The 19,136-nt window shown below is 33.7% G+C and overlaps 1 protein-coding gene across 25 annotated transcripts in view; it reads right to left on the minus strand.

Annotated features, from left to right (window-relative positions):
* The window catches only part of DLG1 (discs large MAGUK scaffold protein 1), a 254,420-nt gene that overhangs the window by 13,373 nt on the left and 221,911 nt on the right, over positions 1-19,136 (minus strand). For 8 of the 25 annotated variants that reach the window (XM_078067560.1, XM_078067591.1, XM_078067559.1 and 5 more), the window contains 6 exons: positions 17,444-17,543; positions 10,641-10,682; positions 9,714-9,752; positions 8,065-8,115; positions 7,066-7,167; positions 6,652-6,824 (listed from right to left, as the gene is read on the minus strand). In XM_078067560.1, coding sequence (XP_077923686.1) covers positions 6,652-6,824; positions 7,066-7,167; positions 8,065-8,115; positions 9,714-9,752; positions 10,641-10,682; positions 17,444-17,543 — 507 coding nt within the window. Of the gene's footprint in view, positions 1-6,651; positions 6,825-7,065; positions 7,168-8,064; positions 8,116-9,713; positions 9,753-10,640; positions 10,683-16,718; positions 16,753-17,443; positions 17,544-19,136 lie in introns of all 25 variants that reach the window. The other 17 variants (XM_078067609.1, XM_078067588.1, XM_078067629.1 and 14 more) reach the window with 9 other exon arrangements.

The following is a 19,136-nucleotide window of genomic DNA, read 5'->3' on the forward strand; positions in this document are numbered from 1 at the left end:
TGTTTTTGCATTAATATTTGTAAATGATATTGGTCTATGATTTTTCCTGTCTCCAGCAGGCTTAGATATCAATATTATACTTGCTTCATAAAAAGAATGCTCTTGAACGGTATATGGGGGCTTTAGAACAATCTAACCTTTGAGATATGGTAGAATTTCCCTGTGAAGCCATCTGAGTCTGGTGCTCTTTATGGGGTAGTTCCTTGATAACTTGCTCTATTTCTTCTAAAGAAATTTTCCATTTCTAATAGGTCAATTTCGGTAAACCACATTTTTCTAAAAAATTATCCATCACAACCAAGTTTTAAAAAATTTATTTATAGAAAGATATAGTCTTTTATGATTTCATAATATTTCAATGGTATGTCCCCTTGTCATTTCTATTATTTGTGATTTTTCCTTTTTTTTTTTTTTTTTTTTTTTTTTTTAAAGATTTTATTTATTTATTTGACAGAGAGAGACACAGCGAGAGAGGGAACACAAGCAGGGGGAGTGGAAGAGGGAGAAGCAGGCTTCCCGCTGAGCAGGAAGCCCGATGCGGGGCTCGATCCCAGGACCCTGGGATCATGACCTGAGCCGAAGGCAGACGCCCAACGACTGAGCCACCCAGGCGCCCCAGTGATTTTTCCTTTTTAAAAAAATCAGGTCAGTTCATGGTTTGTCTATTGTGTTAATTTTTTCTAGACCTTCTATTTTTCTATGTTCTACCTTAAATTCTTTAAAAAACCATTTTATTAACTATATTTATTGTAAAAAGTATATGTGAGTTGACAAAACATTTAAGTAGTTCACCAAGGATAAAGTTAAAGTTGTAAGTTCTCTTTCCCCTCAAAGCACCAAGAGGATTGTCAGTTTTTATTTTAAACAGCTTGATTAAGGTATAACTGACATACAATCAACTGCATGTATTTAAAGCATACAGTTTAAAAAAATTTTTAAAAAGATTTTATTTATCTGTTTGATAGAGAGAGCACGAATGGGGTGGTGGGTAGAGGGAGAAGCAGACTCCCTGCTGAGCAGGGAGCCCCAGATCATGACCTGAGCTGAAGGCAGACTTTTTTTTTTTTAATTTAAAAAATTTTTTTTTAAAGATTTTTATTTATTTATTTGAGAGAGAGAATGAGAGAGAGTGAGCACATGAGAGAGGGGAGGGTCAGAGGGAGAAGCAGACTCCCTGCCGAGCAGGGAGCCCGATGCGGGACTCGATCCAGGGACTCCAAGATCATGACCTGAGCCGAAGGCAGTCGCTTAACCAACTGAGCCACCCAGGCGCCCTGAAGGCAGAGTCTTAACCGAGCCAGCCAGGCGCCCCTAAAGTATACAATTTAAGTTTTGACATGTGTATATACCCTGAAATCATCATCAAAATCAAAATAATAAACATATTAGTCACCCTCAAAAGTTTCCTCATGCCTCTTTGAAACTTCTCCCTCTAGTCCTTTCCCAAGCAACCACTGGTCTCCTGTTATTATAGGTATCTTTGCATGGACCTATGCTTTCTTTTTTCTTGGGTAAATATCCAGAAATGGATCATACGCTAGGCAACTGTTTTTCTTAAATCTCATTCATTCATTCAGAGAGCGCCTGCACACATGGGGCATGGCCGGTAGGTAGGGGAGGGGCGGAGGGAGAAGGAGACAGAATCTTAAGCAGGCTCCATGCCCAGTGTAAGTCTGATGCCAGGCTCAGTCTTATAACTCTGAGATCATGACCCGAGCTGAAATCAAGATTTGGATGAGTAACTGACTGAGCCACCCAGGCACCCCCAAACTGTTTTTCAAAGTGGTTGTATCATTTTATATTCTCACCTAGTAGAGTACGAGAGTTCCAATCGCTCCACATCTCTGTCAAAACTTGGTAATGGTCAGTTAAAAATAATTTAGCCATTCTAATGGGTGTGTAATGGGACCTCATTATGGTTTCAATTTGCATCTCCCTAATGACTGATTATCTTTTTGTGTGTTTATTGGCCATCTTCTTTAGAGAGATGTCTTTTTAAATACTTTGCCCATTTTTATATTGGGTTGTCTTTATTATTATATTGCAAGAGTTCTTTATATATTCTGGATACGATACAAGTCTTTCATGAGATATAGGATTTGAAAATATTTTCTCTAGTATATGGCCTGCCTTTTTATTCTCTTAAGAGTTTTTTCAAGAGCAGAGTTTTAATTTCAATGAAATGCAATTTGTCATTATTTTTTCTTTTATGGATTGTGCTTTTGGTATACTATCTTAGAAATCTTTGCCAAACCCAAAGTTATGAAGATTTTTCTATGTTTTCTTCTACAAAGTTTTTAGTTTTAGGCTTTACATTTCTGATCTATTTTTAAATATTTTTAAAATATTTTATTTATTTATTCATGAGAGAGAGAGAGAGAGATAGAGAGGCAGAGGGAGAAGCAGTCTCCCCAAGGAGCAGGGAGCCCAACACGGGACTCGATCCCAGGACCCCGGGATCATGACCTGAGCTGACGGCAGACGCTTAACCATCTGAGCCACCCAGGCGCCCTATTTTTAGTTAATTTTTGTATATGATGTGAGGCATGGCTAGTCAATCATTTTAGCATCTGTTGAAAAAACTTTTCTTTTCTTTTTAAAAGATTTTATTTATTTGACAGAGTGCGTGAGAGAGCACAAGCACGGGGAGCAGCAGAGGGAGAGGGAGAAATAGTCTTTCCTGCTAAGCAGGGAGCCCGATGCAGGGCTCGATCCCAGGATCCTGAGATCATGACCCGAGCCAAAAGCAGACGCTTAACCAGCTGAGCCACCCAGGCACCGCAAGACTATCCCTTTCTCCACTGAGCTGCCTTTGCACTTTTGTCCACAGTTGTCTATATATACTGTGGGTCCATTTAAGGATTCTCTAGTATGTCCTGATGATCTACCTGTCTGTCTTCATGCCAGTACCATAGTTATCTTGATTACTGTATTTTTATAAGTCTCAAAATCAAGTACTATAAGTCCTTCATATCTTCGATTTTTTTCAAAGTTGTTTTGGCTAGTCTAAATTTTTGCAGTTCCTATGAACTTTAGAATTAGCATGCCATTTTCTATTGCGGTTGTACTAAGTCTAAAAGTGCAACTGACGTCTAAATAATATTAAGGCTTAGAAACCATGAACATGATATATTTCTCCATTTATTTAGGTCTTTAATTTTCTCAGCAATGCTCTGTGGTTCTTAGTGTACTGATCTGTAAATCTTTTGTTAGATTTCTCTCTTAAGTATTTAATATTTTCTGATGCCACTGTAAATAATGTTGTTTTTCAAAATTTCAACTTATGACTGGTCTAAGTACATAGGAATACAACTGACTTTTGTATAATGAATTATACTGTATCCTTCATTCTTGCTAAACTTATTAATTCTAGTAGTTTTTTGGGTAGATTCTATCAGATTTTTAACATAGACAATCATATCATCTGCAAATGAACACAATTTTACTTCTTCCTTTCCAATCTGGGCAACTGTTCTTACTTCCTTTGAACTTACTGCACTGGCTAGGACCTCTACTATAATGCTGAAAACAAAATGGTAAAAATGGATATTCTTGACATGTTTCTGATGGGTGTTGGATTTTGCTGAATGCTTTTCCTGAACTACAGAAATGATTTTATGATTTTTCTTTTAATATTTATAAATCCTGTCATCTAATTCCTGATATTGGTAATTTGTTGCCTTTTCTCCTTTTATTTAACTGATCAGTCCGGTTAAAGGTTTATCAATGACTTTGATCTTCTCAAATAACTAGTTTTTGGTTTCACTTATTTTATGTATTGCTTTCCTGTTTTCTGATTTTTATGATTTCCTTTCTTCTGCTTATCACATAATTTGTTTTTATTTACATTATGTCCTCCCTTTCTCTTTTTCTAGCCTTTTACACCTGGCATTTACTCTTAATCATTTTTGCCTGGAAGTTTTTAAGGCTATGAATTTTCCTTTTTTTTTTTTTTTTTTTTTATTATTATTATTATTTTTTTTTAAAGATTTTATTTATTTATTTGACAGAGAGAGAGAGAGACAGCGAGAGAGGGAACACAAGCAGGGGGGATCGGAAGAGGGAGAAGCAGGCTTCCCGCAGAGCAGGGAGCCCGATGCGGGGCTCGATCCCAGGACTCTGGGATCATGACCTGAGCCGAAGGCAGACACTTAACGACTGAGCCACCCAGGTGCCCCTATGAATTTTCCTTTGATCACTGCTTTAAATGTATCCCATGGGGATTCTGATATGTACTGTTTTCATTATTAAGAAAATCTGTAATTTTATTTTGTATTTTCTCTTTCACATAAGAGTTAACAGTTTTAAAATTTCTAGTTTGCTGGGCCTGTTTTTGATTTTCTAATCATTTATAGCTTTACTGCTTTGTGATCAGAGTATTATTTGTAATATTTCTACTTTGTGGAACTTTCTGATATTTTCTTCTCTACATGGTTTGTGTAAGAAATAGCTTGCTGCTAGGCACCTGGGTGGCTCAGTCAGTTAAGTGTCTGCCTTCGGCTCAGGTCATGATCCCAGAGTCCTGGGATGCAGGGTCACATCGGGCTCCCTGCTCAGTGGGGAGCCTGCTTCTCCCCCTGCAGCTCCCCCAGTTTGTTCTCTCTGTCAAATAAAAAAAATCTTAGGGGCGCCTGGGTGGCTCAGTCGTTAAGCATCTGCCTTTGGCTCAGGTCATGATCCCAGGGTCCTGGGATCGAGCCCTCATCGGGCTTCCTGCTCTGCGGGAAGCCTGCTTCTCCCTCTCCCACTCCCCCTGCTTGTGTTCCTTCTCTCGCTGTGTCTCCCTCTGTCAAATAAAAAAAAAAGAAATAACTTGCTGTAACTTGGTGTTTACTTTTCCACTTGTCAGTAATTTGAAGTTTGCACATTATCTTTCAGGTAGGATGAGGATGCAGTTTTACTTTTTTAAAAAATTTAAAAGAAATACAACATTATAAATAAAGCTAAAGGTACAATTTCTTTCCTTCTCCTCCCAAAGAAAAACCACTGTATAGTGTCTATGTATACTTCTGAAGTAGATGTGTATCATTCCCATGAACGTTTTTATATTTACTAAATATGTATCCATAAACTATACAGGCTGTTTTGTTATTTTAGTTTATATAAATAGTATCATATTGTATATCTTCTTTTTTGAGATTTATTAATGTAGATACACCTCTCTAGTGAATATTATAGTTTATTCACTCTAGCTGCCATATCCCACTGCATGAGTAAGTAATAATTACGACTCCCCTTTGTTGATTCCAATTTTTCACTATTATAAAGAGCTACCATGAACACCTTTATACATGATCCTCTTGAGTAAATTTCTACTTAGATACCAAGAAGTAAATATTTGAGGGGCACCTGGGTGGTACAGTCAGTTAAGCATCTGACTCTTGGTTTTGGCTCAGGTCGGTTGTGAGATCCAGCCCCAAGTCGGGCGCCACACTCAGTGTGGGGTCTGCTTGAGATTCTTTCTCCCTCTCCCTCTCCTGTTCATGCTCTCGCTCTTTCCCTAAAATAAATAAATAAATCTTAAAAAAAAAAAAAAAAAAAAAGTAAATTTTTGAGTCATAGGGTATGAGCCAAACTCTTCTCAAAAGAAGTTCTATTAATTTATATCCCCACTATCTAAGATTTCCTATTTTCCCAAACTCTTGGCATCACTAGACATCTCCATTTTTTCAATTTTTAAAACTGATCAGAGCTAACCAAACCTCTCATATAAAAAAAGTAGTATTTACAGATGGAAAACTGAGATGCTGAATTACTGCTCTATGTTTTATAGGTGTTCCATTACTGGGTCTTAAACTACTAGTTTTAAAGGTATAAGACAATTTGTTGATGTTTATTTTCCAGGCCCAAAAAGTAATTTAAGCATAGCAGTGTGTCTGGAGTACAATGTTTTGGCTTCACCATAAAACTGCTTTAACCCAATGTTAATATATCATCAGACTACTCTGAAGGGTGTTTTAAGAAAATCTGTTGCTGTTATAGTACTGCTGAGTACTTTTTACACTTGTTAATTAAATATGACTCTCCAGGAGAAATTTTTATCTAGTCTCTGTACAGGAGCAACTACACTTATCTTGAACATCTGGTTCATTTTTATTGATGAACACTACTGGTCTTAGCTCTTTAATTACGCTAGATGTTAGAAAGCTATTGCTAAATACAAGGTCTATGTCTAGCAAATGTATAGAACCTTAAAATAGCAGGCTCCATGCCCAGTGTGGAGCCTGATGTGAGGCTTGATCTCATGATCCTGAGATCATGACCTGAGCCAAAATCAAGAGTCGGATGCTTAACCAACTGAGCCACCTAGTACCCCTGATCTACTTCATTTTGTATGCATTCTTCTAAGCCACCACAATTAAATATTCAGTTGAATAAATTCATAACATTAATTAAAATGATCAATGCTATAACATCTATATTTTTTCAAAAATATGAACTAGAAGTTTCTATTCCATCATTCTTTTATACTGTCGAAGGCAATCAGATTAGAAACTATATTCTGGGATCACTTTGGTGCCTTTTTCTTTTTTTTTAAAGCTTTTATTTTTAAGTAATTTCTACACCCAACATAGGGCTCAAACGTACAACCCCAAGATCAGGAGTTGCATGCTTTACCGAACGAGCCAGCCAGGCACCCCTGGTGCTTACCTTTTCTGCTACTTCCCGCACAGACTGAACACTTGTTCCATACAGATGGTTGTTATACTGGCCAGCTTCAATAAATTTATGTTCTTGAATATCTTTTTCCATCTGCTCTCTTGAAGTCACAAAATGATAATCTCTTCCATCTACCTCATAGTCTCGTTTTGGTCTAGTTGTATCTTTAATAGAAAATAACTTGAGGAAGTGTTTAGTATTAAACACAACAAATCCATTTTCTGCTTCAATAATAGTAAAGTTCAACACAATGGCAATTAACTGAAATTTAAAAAGGGACAATAATACGGAGGAATAACTGATAACTTAGTATAAACCATTAAAAAATGGTAATGTTTACTTTTACCACACATGATGACAAAATGTTAAGAGCAATAATTAACAATTTTTATGTGGGTTACTCACGAGGAACACATGATCCAAATTTGTCAGGAAATTCTGAGATCAAGTCATCATTTATCCTGTCTTTCATAGGTCCCAATATGATCACTGGTCGAGTATAATTAACTATAAAGATAAACTGCATGTTAAAAGGAATAAATATTCAACAAACATCAATGTACTTCAGACCAGAGAACAAAAGTATCCTTAAATATTATAAAAAATTTTTTTTTCTTTTCCCATCAATGATGCCTAACTTGCCAGTTTATAAACCTTTACTAAGAGCTTAAACAAGTCAGTCTCCTGTTGGAAGTCATATACTTGATAACTCAACCAAGTTAAATTCAGAATTTTAGCAGTGTTTCTATACATTGCTAATATCACCTCATTACAAATAAGAAAACACAGTTTAGTGTTTTACTGATCCTTTTTGAAGTAGAAATTGTTAGGAAGCAGATCAAAGAAGGGCAAAAAAGAAACTGGGCATAAGAGTTGATATAATCACAGTCGTGATCTAGAAAGATGATCTAATAGAAGTGGATTACACCTTACACTGGATTGTAAGGGATCATGTTAGAAACAGGGAGATTGATAGTAAGAACCAGAATTAACATTATGGTAGGAAGGATGAAAAGAAGATTATAAATAAGGAAGATATGAGAGAAGATAAATAGGGCCTAGAAACTGGACAAGGGAGATGAAAAACAGAAAGATCAAAGATGTTTCCAAAATTTTGAACAAGGGTCACTGAAGGACAGTGACACTACCATGAGCACTAGAAATAAGTTGCTTAGGAAATAAAACAGCATTATAAAACAATATAAAATGACTAGATTTCAACATACTGTGAACTAAACCATGTTTCATAAAATACATATAGCAAATTTCTGTATATATACTTACAGAAAAAAATATAACAAAATTCTCATAAAACATTATTTTGAGGTAGAATTTAGACCTATTTTCTAAACTAAGAAGTATATTTTTCTAGAAGATTATAAAACATCAATAGGCTTCACAAACCTTCTTGTTGATTCACTGGCTCATAAGACAAGACATATTCTTCTTGACCACCTATTAGTCAAAATACAGATGAGAAAATCTATTAAGGTAACTAATGCTAATTTAATTCTTCATACATAACATATAAATTGCTAGGACTTTCCTCAGAAAATAGCAAAGATGTAGAAAAAGGTACTTTATTTATGGCAAGATTAAGTTAAAAAGGTAGCAAATTATGAAGTCATAAGGATAAGTTTGATAAATGTAAAAACAATATAAATGTGCTATTTAACAACTACCTTTCTGTTATCCTGTGTTTTAAATTACCATTAGATCTATTTAAAATCTTCATTTGTGACGTCATGTATGTGATACTAATTTTTACTTAGAAGCTAAGAACTATTAAGTCTCTTAAAGATAAGTACTTTAATGAAAAGTTCTACATATGTGAGTATTTATGTAATTTACTGTTATTAAGAATATGCTGATGTTTCTGTCCCACCAGATGTAATATTTAACAGGATATATATACATTTTTATAATTATAACTATAATAAAAAATTGTTATGTAAAGGTAAAACTGTTGTCACTATTTCACTGATGAAAAAAATTCACTAATTGCTCTAATAATTCATTTATTCAATTAAAAAAATAATATTTACAATGAATTTAAAAAGCTTTAGATAAGGGTGCTGCTCCCTTCTACTTGCTGGAATGGGATGCTGCACAATTCATTAATTGCTTAATAAAGCCAATTAGAGCTTCAAAAAAAAAAAAAAAAAGCTTTGGATAAAATTAAATCCTTCCCTTCCCACTCCAACTATGAATCACATAGATAGCAAATGAAATAAGATATATTTTGCTTTGACTTGAAAGCACTTTAGAAGTTAAATCCTCTAAGATTAAGTTAAAGGTTTAGAGCTTAAAATATCGTCAATAAAAAACTCTACAAATTGTATCTTGACTCAGCGAAAGGAACTGAAAGACTTAAAAATTCAGTTCTTCACACACACACACACACACACACACACACACACACGTATAGAGAACAAACTAGGAAGGACTGTTACTTCAAGTGGTTCAATGAAAACAATCAATGTTGGATAACATATTTGAGGATTTTCTCCTTGATTATCAAGATTCTATAACAATTTTTTCACTAAATATGGCACTGGTTTATATCATACGTATGCAGCTGTAGATCTTTTAAACTCATATATTAGCTTTAAAAGTGTATTTCATTGCTTTAAAAGTGTTCTTTCCTGCTTTAAAAGTGTATTTTACTGTTTTATTGTCATAATATATAAAAAACATACCTAACAAGCTGCTTTTAAAAATATTGTACGTAAAACAGGGTTTACATATTAGCAAAAACATGCAATTTGAATATTCCACACCTAACAATTCATGCAAATGGTGAGACAGACAGTATATACTTTCATTACCTCTTTTTTTTTTTTTTTTTTTTAAGTCTAGAAAGTTACTCAACTACTCTATGGTGAGTTCTGATTATATGTTAATAAAACACTAACAAGAAATCACATTCCCACACCAAAAAAAGAAAATCATTATGTAACTATTATGCAAAAAATAACAACCAATCGAATGAGGGTTAAAAGTATATATTGTCAACATGAAAAATATCAGAGACTGATGTTAACAGGATGGACCTTTTGAGCAGCCATACTCATCTGTAGTAATCAAGATTACTTTCATATTAGACAGCAGTAAAAAAAAAGTTAGAAAAGCAATTTTAATTTTTAAGGAACCACAACTGATAATATTCATGTACTCCCCCCATGTCCAAATCTATTAAAAAACTCCAGATGCTTGTATAGTTCACTTAACAAGAGCAAAAATGTAACATAAGGACACCAAAAAGGAAATCAGTATTGTATGAGCAACTGCTGGAAATTTTTCCTTCATCGTTTAGGTTCACCAGGAGCTGGTAGTAAACAATAACTTGATCTAGATCATTATTGGTGACAAAGAATAAAAAAGGAAATAAAGCTAACTGTAATTTAGCATTACTGAAAAACATTTTATTAAAAAAAATTTTGTTTTGAAGATTTTATTTATTCATATGAGACAGAGAGATACAGAGAGAGAGCATGAGCAGGGGGAGAGGCAGCGGGAGAGGGAGAAGCAGGCTCCCTGCTGAGCCAGGAGCCTGGGATCATGACCTGAGCCTAAGGTAGATGCTAAACCATCTGAGCCACCCAGGCGCCCCTTGAAAAACATTTTAATGCTCATATTAAAAACAGATTTACTAAAGAAAATGACAAAATGCAAGTTTACCCCTCATTTAACTAGATATTTTCTTGTAAAAGACACACACACACACACACACGTACTATGTACACAAAGAGCACTGTTTGTAAAGAGGATTTTAGAGTTTTATTAAAATTTTGGAACTTTGTTAACTTTTGTACATAGTATGACTTTATTTTTCAATTCAGAATTTTACTTGGCTCTCTCTGATTTTAAAATGCTAAGCATCTGATATTCAGTTTTTAGAATATATCACTAAGACAAAAAACTCCCAAAGGATATATATTACTTGTGATTACAAAAGAAAAGTAACTTAAAACACTTACGGTAACTACTTTCACTATCGCTGGCATTAGAAGTTATATGCTCTGAAATTGCAGGACAATGGAAAAAATAAAGAAAACACAGTGTCATGAGTTTAAAAAAGCAAATTATCAAAATAAACACAAGGCGACATTACAAAATGTTGAGATATAAATACACATACTCAAAGAATTTTTAAAAAGCATTTTTGATTTTCTTTGAAAAAATTTTTTCCCCAAATATGAATTAGGAAGAAAAGAAATCATGTAATTAAGGACAATGCTCCATTTCTGTACAACACAGTTTATGAACAAAATCTACGGAAAATAATCAAGTAGAATATGACAAAGAGGGCAAAGTGATCCTAAATTAGTCCAAATGTAGACATAGAACCCAAAAAGAGAAAATGCAGTTGGCACCATTTAATTTATGAAACAGTAATGACCAACAAAAGAGACAAGTTATATTTGAGCAAACAGATGCCCATTTTAATGAAGGGATATCTTAAAAAAATAAGTGATCTTGCTTTTAGTTCAGCTTCTTTCTTGTTCCTGAAGAGAAATGAAAATCCAGGTCTCTGAGATCATACAGATAAAACATTTTAGATGTCATAGATGCATATGTTCCAAAAAAAAAAGTCAAATAGAAGGGAATTCTAGAAGGTGGGACTGTATTTTAAAATAGACTAGTATTTCTGAGAAGCTCTGTTTTGATAAAATTGACAATGGCTGCTTTGCAAAACAAAAAAGATAAAGCAAATACATCTACTTGCAAATTGCCTGGTCTCTCCTTGAAAGTGACCCCATTTCATAACTTGATTGTTCCATAAACACCAGGTACTCTTCCCATGTAAATGTAATCTTGAATGTTCTCTCAATAAGTATCTCCAGAGAGTAAATAAAATAAAATAAATTATAAAAACTAAAAAACAAAATTTTCCACAGGAGAAAGAGAAATCTAAATTTCTTATGTGAGGCAAACGAAAAAAAATTTTAAGGGGTAAGAAAACAGCTTGAGGAGAAATATCTGCTGTACCATACCACCCACAGAGTCTCCTAAAATCAAGATGCACTACTGAAAAGTTCTGAGAATGGTAGAATGTAAGATTTCAAATGAAGATAATAGTTCTTGAACTGCTGTCATGGTGAAAAATAAATCTGTTATTCTAACCTGCAAAGACAAGATATAATTTTCTTTCTTCCTTTTTTAAAATTGCAGTATAGTTAACATACAATGTTGGATTAGTTTCAGGTGTAAGGATATAACTTTCTTAATTATGATTATAAATATTTTAAATATAGCAGGGACATTAAAAATTGTAAGACTGAATAACATATGACAAGCACATGTAAAATGATGTTTTTTAAAAGTCTGTATTTAAAAATTTCTTCCCATGTTACATGTACTTCGAAATAATCATTTTAAATTGTTGCATAATATTCTATTGAACTGATAAATCATAATTTACCTTACTACTTATTACTCAGACATTTTACTTTGCTTTAAATTGTTCTCCACCAACATCAATAATTAGGAATGTCTTCATTTATACAACTTTTTAATCTCTTGTCCTATTTCCTTAAAATTCATTCCCCAAAGTAGGAACGACACATAAAAAAAAATTCTTATAAATCTGTATTAGGATTAGTATTGTACTCTACAATCTCTAATACATAAAAGAGAGAAACATTAGTTACTGCAATGGAGTGAAGGGGGAGAGTAAGTGGGAGTACAGAAGAGACAAAATTAACCATGAGTTGACAATTACAGGAGTTGGGTAAATGAATACTTGCAGGCTTTAATTTACTATTTTTCTACTATTGAATATATTTGGCATGTTATATAGTAAAAAGTTAAAGCTACTACAAATCTCTTCTGTCTTTTCTGGGGATTTCTCCTACTCATCTCAAGTTCTCTAAGATTACCGATAGCTGTTATGCAATCAAATTCTTCAAGTTCTTTCACGTATCCTTATATGTAACTCTACAATAAAATTCTGCTATTCAAAGCACGGCCCTTGGAATAACATCATCACTACGTGGGAATATTTATTAGAAAGGTAAAATGCTTTCTTCTTGATAATTAAAATACATTTTTTAAGAAACTTCACCAAAAAAGGTATTCAAATATCCAGTAAACATATAAAAAGGTGTTCAAGTTTTCCCTGTAATTTCCCCCTGTAATTACTTATCAGCGAAATGCAAAATAAAGCCACAACAGGTATCTCTACCACCCACCAGAATGGCTATAATGAAAAAAACCCAAAAACAGATACGCCAAACACAGAGAAGGTAAGGAGTAACTGGAACTCATATACTACTGAGGGTGGCGAAATTGGTACAACCACTATGGAAAACTATTTGGCAGTAACTACTAAAGCCCCACAGATGTATGTATGTATGACCCAGCAATTCCTTTCCCAGGTATTTCCCCAACAGAAAGACATATATATGTTGACCAAAAGACATGTGGAAGAATGTTCAAAGCAACACTATTCAAAATAGCCCTAAATATATGTTTATTTACAAGTCTTAGATGATATATGCAGTTTCATATTCTTTTTTTTCATTTATATTATGAGCATTTTCCCATGTCATGTTTTAATATGATTTTCAATGGTTATATGATATTACAAAATACGGATAAATCATACTTCATTAACCACTTCCCAAATATAAAGACATTTTAGGATGGTTTCAAATTTTTTTGACTGTAATTTCTCAATAAAATTAAAATAAACTTCCTGATATATAAACCTTTATCTCTATCTCTGACTACATACTTAGGATAATTCCTTGAAGAGGAATTAGTAGGTCAAAAGATACACTTTTCCAGATATGCATAATGTTAATATATTAAAACTAGTCATTTCATACAACTCTACCACTGGGTTCTCCTTTAAAAGAAATGTCTGTCAAGATGATGGGTAGAAATTATCATTTTGTTTACTGCTTACTGGGGACATTAAGTATTTTATATACTCATTTCATTTGTTATCTTTTGAGCATTCTTCTCACATCCTTTGTTCAGTTATTGAATGAAGAATTAGTCTGTTTCTTACTGATCTGTTAGAAATTCGTAAAGATATTATCCCTTTGACATACATGGTATATTCTTTAAGTTTTAATTTTGATTTTGTTTATGATGTTTGATGACCACAGCCACTTCAAATCTAACCAAGTCTCCCCTTTCTAATCAAACATTTCTTCCTGAGAAGGTATCATATGCCTTTTCTTTGCTCTCCCTAACTACTACCTACACATCACCAATCTTAAGCAATAGTACTACTCTTATACTTATTCTTTATACAAATAAAAATAAGTCTGGTTTTGGCATCTAAGAACTCCACACAACTTTGTTTCTATAAGTCCTTGAGATGAGAAGAAAGGCTTCCCATTACGTATCTCTTTCTTATGTGCCTGACAGAGTTTTTGAGGTGTTCTACAAAATGGAAAGCTGTAAAAATTGAGCTATAGGTACAAACCTCGTCTGAAACTGTATATCATGATTTCACTTCTGAGCACCTTACACAGCCCCTCCTGAACTTATTTCTTTTTAGTCTCTGTTAAAGGAATCTTACATTTTTCCTTTTCACCTTTTTCAAAGTTGCCTTAAGATATACAAGTTGTACACGTTTCTATTTCTAGCTTTTCACAAGCTATGATGATTTACTTGCATTCTCTCACACTTCCATCATATTCTAGTTAGTTGTTAGTCAAAATTAGGATTGGAAAGGCAAATTCTCTCATTGTTTCCTCTACTCTCAACAGGGCAAATCAATGATTTATTTGACTCTCTTTTGTAGAATCACTGAGTTCATGTCTATGAAAAGTGTTCAGGGTATCACACTTTTGTTTCTCTCCTCTTCAATTAAATACCCTATTTTTCACAGGTTATATGAAATTACACGTAGATGTACATCTTTCTTGATATTCAGTGTTATTCCATTTCTTCATCAGGTTTGTTTCTCTGAAATAATTTATGCCTTTTCTTCTCAGTTCCTTCATGAGTCCTGTTTCAACAAGGCTTGATGAATACCTATGAGTCACACTTATTTCTTTCTATTAAAATCTCACAGGATTCTGCTTAGTTTATTTCCTGTATTTGGAACTTTAGAATATAGATTACTGAGGCTACGAATAAAGTCCCTGACCACCCTTTTCCCAGCATTTTCTGTTGTATAATAACTGGCACCTTGTCAACTGTTAGTCATCTGTTTTATCCAGGTTTAGAATTTTTACTGGTATCTTCCTGTCTCCCTCATTTGATCATCAAGTTACCAGGTGAATAAATTATCTTAGTTCCTGTGAGATGAAGCACAAAACCCATCATTCAAGGGATCTTAAGTCTCTGTCCAGAAAATTAAATCCTTTTCTAAAGGACACTGTCTGATAATCAGTTACTATTTTTCATTTGTTTCTCTTCTCAAATCCCAATTGTCAAAATGAGAGATGGAAATAAGATGTGGCCAAGGTGTAATTATCATCCATCATAACAATATCAATATAGTAAACAAATTGTCCATTTAGTTTCTTTCCAATGAGTTTTCCACAGGTCTCTATAATGATTTAGCAGATAATAAAAATCTGTGAGTTTTTTTATGCTGAATCATACCACCTCTGAAACACATCATTCTCAAAATAAATTCTATAGCATTAAGAATCTATGGAAATATTTTCCAGTTTTAAAGATTTTCACTGATTATTTTCCCCAAAGGTAAAAGATTAAAAAAAGGTACCACCAGTAATAGTAAATTTGTGGCTCTTGCTGAATCATAAAAAGGCACAGGCAAAAATAACCAAGTGTGTCTATATAGAAATAATTACATATAAAGCATACTGCCTCCAATCTAATACAAACCTTTAATCGTTAAGGTTGAAATAAAAGTACCTATATTTAGATTAAAATTCCAGTATAAAGTTAGCATAAATCAAGGAAAAAACCTTCTATGAAATATAATGTTTATTAATGTAGATCTTAGAAAGTTAAAAGATATTGGTTTTATATGTACATATATATATATATATTTTTTTTTTTTCTTTAACATGCTGGACATGGAGCCCAATGTGGGGCCTGAACTTATGACCCTGAGATCAAGACCCAAGCTGAGATCAAGAGTTGGATGCTTAATCGACTGAATCACCCAAGTGCCCCGATATTGGTTATATCCTGAATGACCAATGAATTACAAAAAGTAAGTTTTCAATATGCTTAATAATCCAAATAGAAAGAACTATCCAGGAAAAAACTTTTGCCTAAGAGATTACTTCTATGAGTCGCTGTCACCTAAAATTACTTAGTAATATTCGGTAAACTTTCATATATAATCAATTTGAGAATACCTAAATTTAAAATTTTGTTTGCTAAAAAATGACTTGTTTCATCCATTCACTCTAACATTTACTGAATGACTCCTATATACCAGACTGTACCAAGTTTCATATGAAGATTAAGTACTAGTTAGAAAATTAAAAAAGAACAAGACAAACCCAAAACCACTGACATCTTGGTTAAAGGAAAAACAAAGGAAAATATTTCTTGTAATTCTTTAAGTAATTTACAACCTCCTTGAAAAAGAGATCTATAATTTCCATCCCCCTACATCAACTGCTACTTGAATTTGAGGTCCACAATTCTTTTCTATTAACTTAAGATTCATTATATTTTAGTTTCACATTATAGCAATGCTTTTCTAACAGAGAATCAAAGTGATTTTAACTTGTTTTAACAAAAAACCCGGTGGACATAAAACTGCAAGATTATTTTCTACATTCTAATAATGTAGGCAGGTAGTACTATGTTAAAAAGTTTAAAAAAATCCCTAGCAAAAGTAATTGCCATAAAAACTACAAAAAGGAAAACGTAATTATGAGCAGTTTTTCAAATGACATGTGAAAAATGGAGCATTAGAAAAACAAAAGGTATGTATTATAGAAATAAAAATCCCAAGCACATTATTAATATGAAAAGTCTAAAAGCAATCTAAATCATATACCTCCTCATGCCAGAAAGGCGCTACCATGAATCTCAAAATGTATCTGAAAAAGGTAGGTCTGTAGATGGAGGTTAAAAAATAACTTGGGAGTATTTTGATCACTTACTCAGGCCTTTTGATCCCATGTCGTCAGGGATCTCCTGTAGAGAGTAGTTCCCAGAGAGCAAGCAATAAAAAGATAATCAAAGAAAATAGTTGTCAGTAATGCATAAAATTGGTGCTACAATAAGAGACAGTTCCAAGACCATTACAGGTGTACATATTTTAGAGAATTTTTGTAGATTTCTGAAAGTTTGAAATAAGCTAGCAGCTGAATGTAATGTACTAAAGGAATCAAAGTTCTAGCTTAGAGGCTGATTTAGGGTAGAGAAGCAAAATTTGGTATTATTTCCTGTTATTTTAAAAGTAAAATTCAGATTGTCTACAGGTCCTGAAGACATAGGATAAAATGGAATGATTCCAGAAGATTTGTATCCAAGATTGTCAATGCTATACCTAGAAATCATTAAGTAGCTTCTCAGGTATCTAATTTTCCTTTAAAATAGTCTTTGAAAGCATTTTAAGTGTTTCTTCTAAGAACCCTTACATCAAATAATTCTATTTTAAACACATAACTTAAAAATACTGTTAACTTTAAATTAAGAATTCCTAAGGTGCCAGAAAAAGTTAAGATTGGTATGCAAATTAATTTATGTCTGTTAAGTTGCTCCTGGTTAAGACAGTTGGTAACCTGTTGCAGCTCTTGAAACTGTCTCCATGGTAACAACCAACTGCAGGGCAGTAGGTCCCTCTACATTTATTTTCAGTTGACCACTGGATCCACATACTTACGGTCAGCATCACTTGTTTCCTGCTCACTCTGGTCCTTGTTCTTGTAGAAGGGGAATTTTCGGGAAAAGAGGTTCTTTTTACGCTTGTCATTGAATGACTGCTGAAGAAGAGAAGGAGGGGCAAAACAAAGGGATGTCTACTATCTGTGTGTACAAAGGCCCAGCCTAGCAGCTCTGTGGAAGCTGACTCTTGTGACCACAGTGTGCAGTTTGTATATGAATTTTATTAATCACAAAGTGAATTTCTAACTTTGTATTAACTCCTCTAACATTTCTCAACTTAAAATATTTAAAAATTTAGTGTAATTCAGTAATACCTAGAAATAAGGAATAAGTGCTACCTGATTAAAAAAAATACCTAGAAATAAGGAGTAAGTGCTACTTGAAGAGTAACTCAAATTAGCTACTACTATAGTACAAACCAGCTAATATCTGTTATCAATCCATATTTTTCTAGAAGATTCCCAGGTATGAAGTGCTCTATAGAAGTTATTTTAAATTGTTATTCTAGGCTATTTAAGTATTTTTTATGCAGTAGGTAATAATCTTCATTTTCCTCTGACTTGAGCATATTCCCTCCCTCCCCCTTTTGTGGCTCCAATAAACAAAAAGTCACTATTAAAAAAAAACCAAGGGCGCCTGGGTGGCTCAGTCGGTTAAACGACTGCCTTCGGCTCAGGTCATGATCCCAGGGTCCTGGGATCGAGTACCACCTCGGGCTCCCTGCTCAGGGGGGAGCCTGCTTCTCCCTCTCCCTCTGCCTGCCACTCCCCCTGCTTGTGCTGACAAATAAGTAAAAAATCTTAAAAAAAAAAAGGAAAACCAAAACAACTGAGAAAGTTGCTAGTGCTGAATATTTAAAAACAATGAACCAATTTTTTTTTTTTTTTTAAGAGAAAAAAGATAACTAAATGCTTATAGTATGAATCAGAAAATGAGAAGAAAACTAAGAGGGGTCCATCAAGCACACAGAATCCAGCAAAAGATTTATCGATGCTATCCCACCAAGAAAGAAGAGTCAATAGCTCTCCTGGCCAACTTGAATGCCATCCTAACTGGTTTATTTGTCTTTAAGCTCTACTATATTTATCTATTTTTAAAAGTATAAATAAACTGGAACCAGATTTAATTCATTGGCACCATATCTTGAACAGGGAATGAAAAGTTAGGTGTTTCTAGAAGCCAAAAAGGCATTGAAGATTCTAACAGTTATACAGAACTGCTATGGAGGAGCTGCACAGCTGATCTGATGTCCCTTACTACACAGATGTTGGAAACAGATTTTTTCCCTTTTTCAATGTCCCATTTGTGCCTTCACAGATTTAAAACTATGCTGTATAAAGAAAGGTGATGTTATTAAAGAGGGATAACTTCTTTTGTAATTTCTGTCACAGACATCCATGTCTTGAAGGAAATGGCCTGACCTACCAATGACACTAGGAATTATTACTTTTTGAAGCAGGAACAATATAAAGGATAAAAAATCTGTTCTGACTTTTCTTGAGTTTAAACCAATGTCATAAAATGCTATCATTATTTTGAAGTATATCCACACCAGGAAGTATGTTTTGGCATGCTTGTATTTTTAAGCATGTGATGCCAGGCAATTAAGGTGCTGAGGCAGATTAAGTAATTTTTGGTCAAACTCTATTATTTGAAAGGATTTGTTTTGGTGGGAATCTTAACACAAAAAC

This window comes from Halichoerus grypus, chromosome 1, assembly GCF_964656455.1.
Source record: "Halichoerus grypus chromosome 1, mHalGry1.hap1.1, whole genome shotgun sequence".
NCBI classification, from domain to species: Eukaryota; Metazoa; Chordata; class Mammalia; order Carnivora; family Phocidae; genus Halichoerus; species Halichoerus grypus.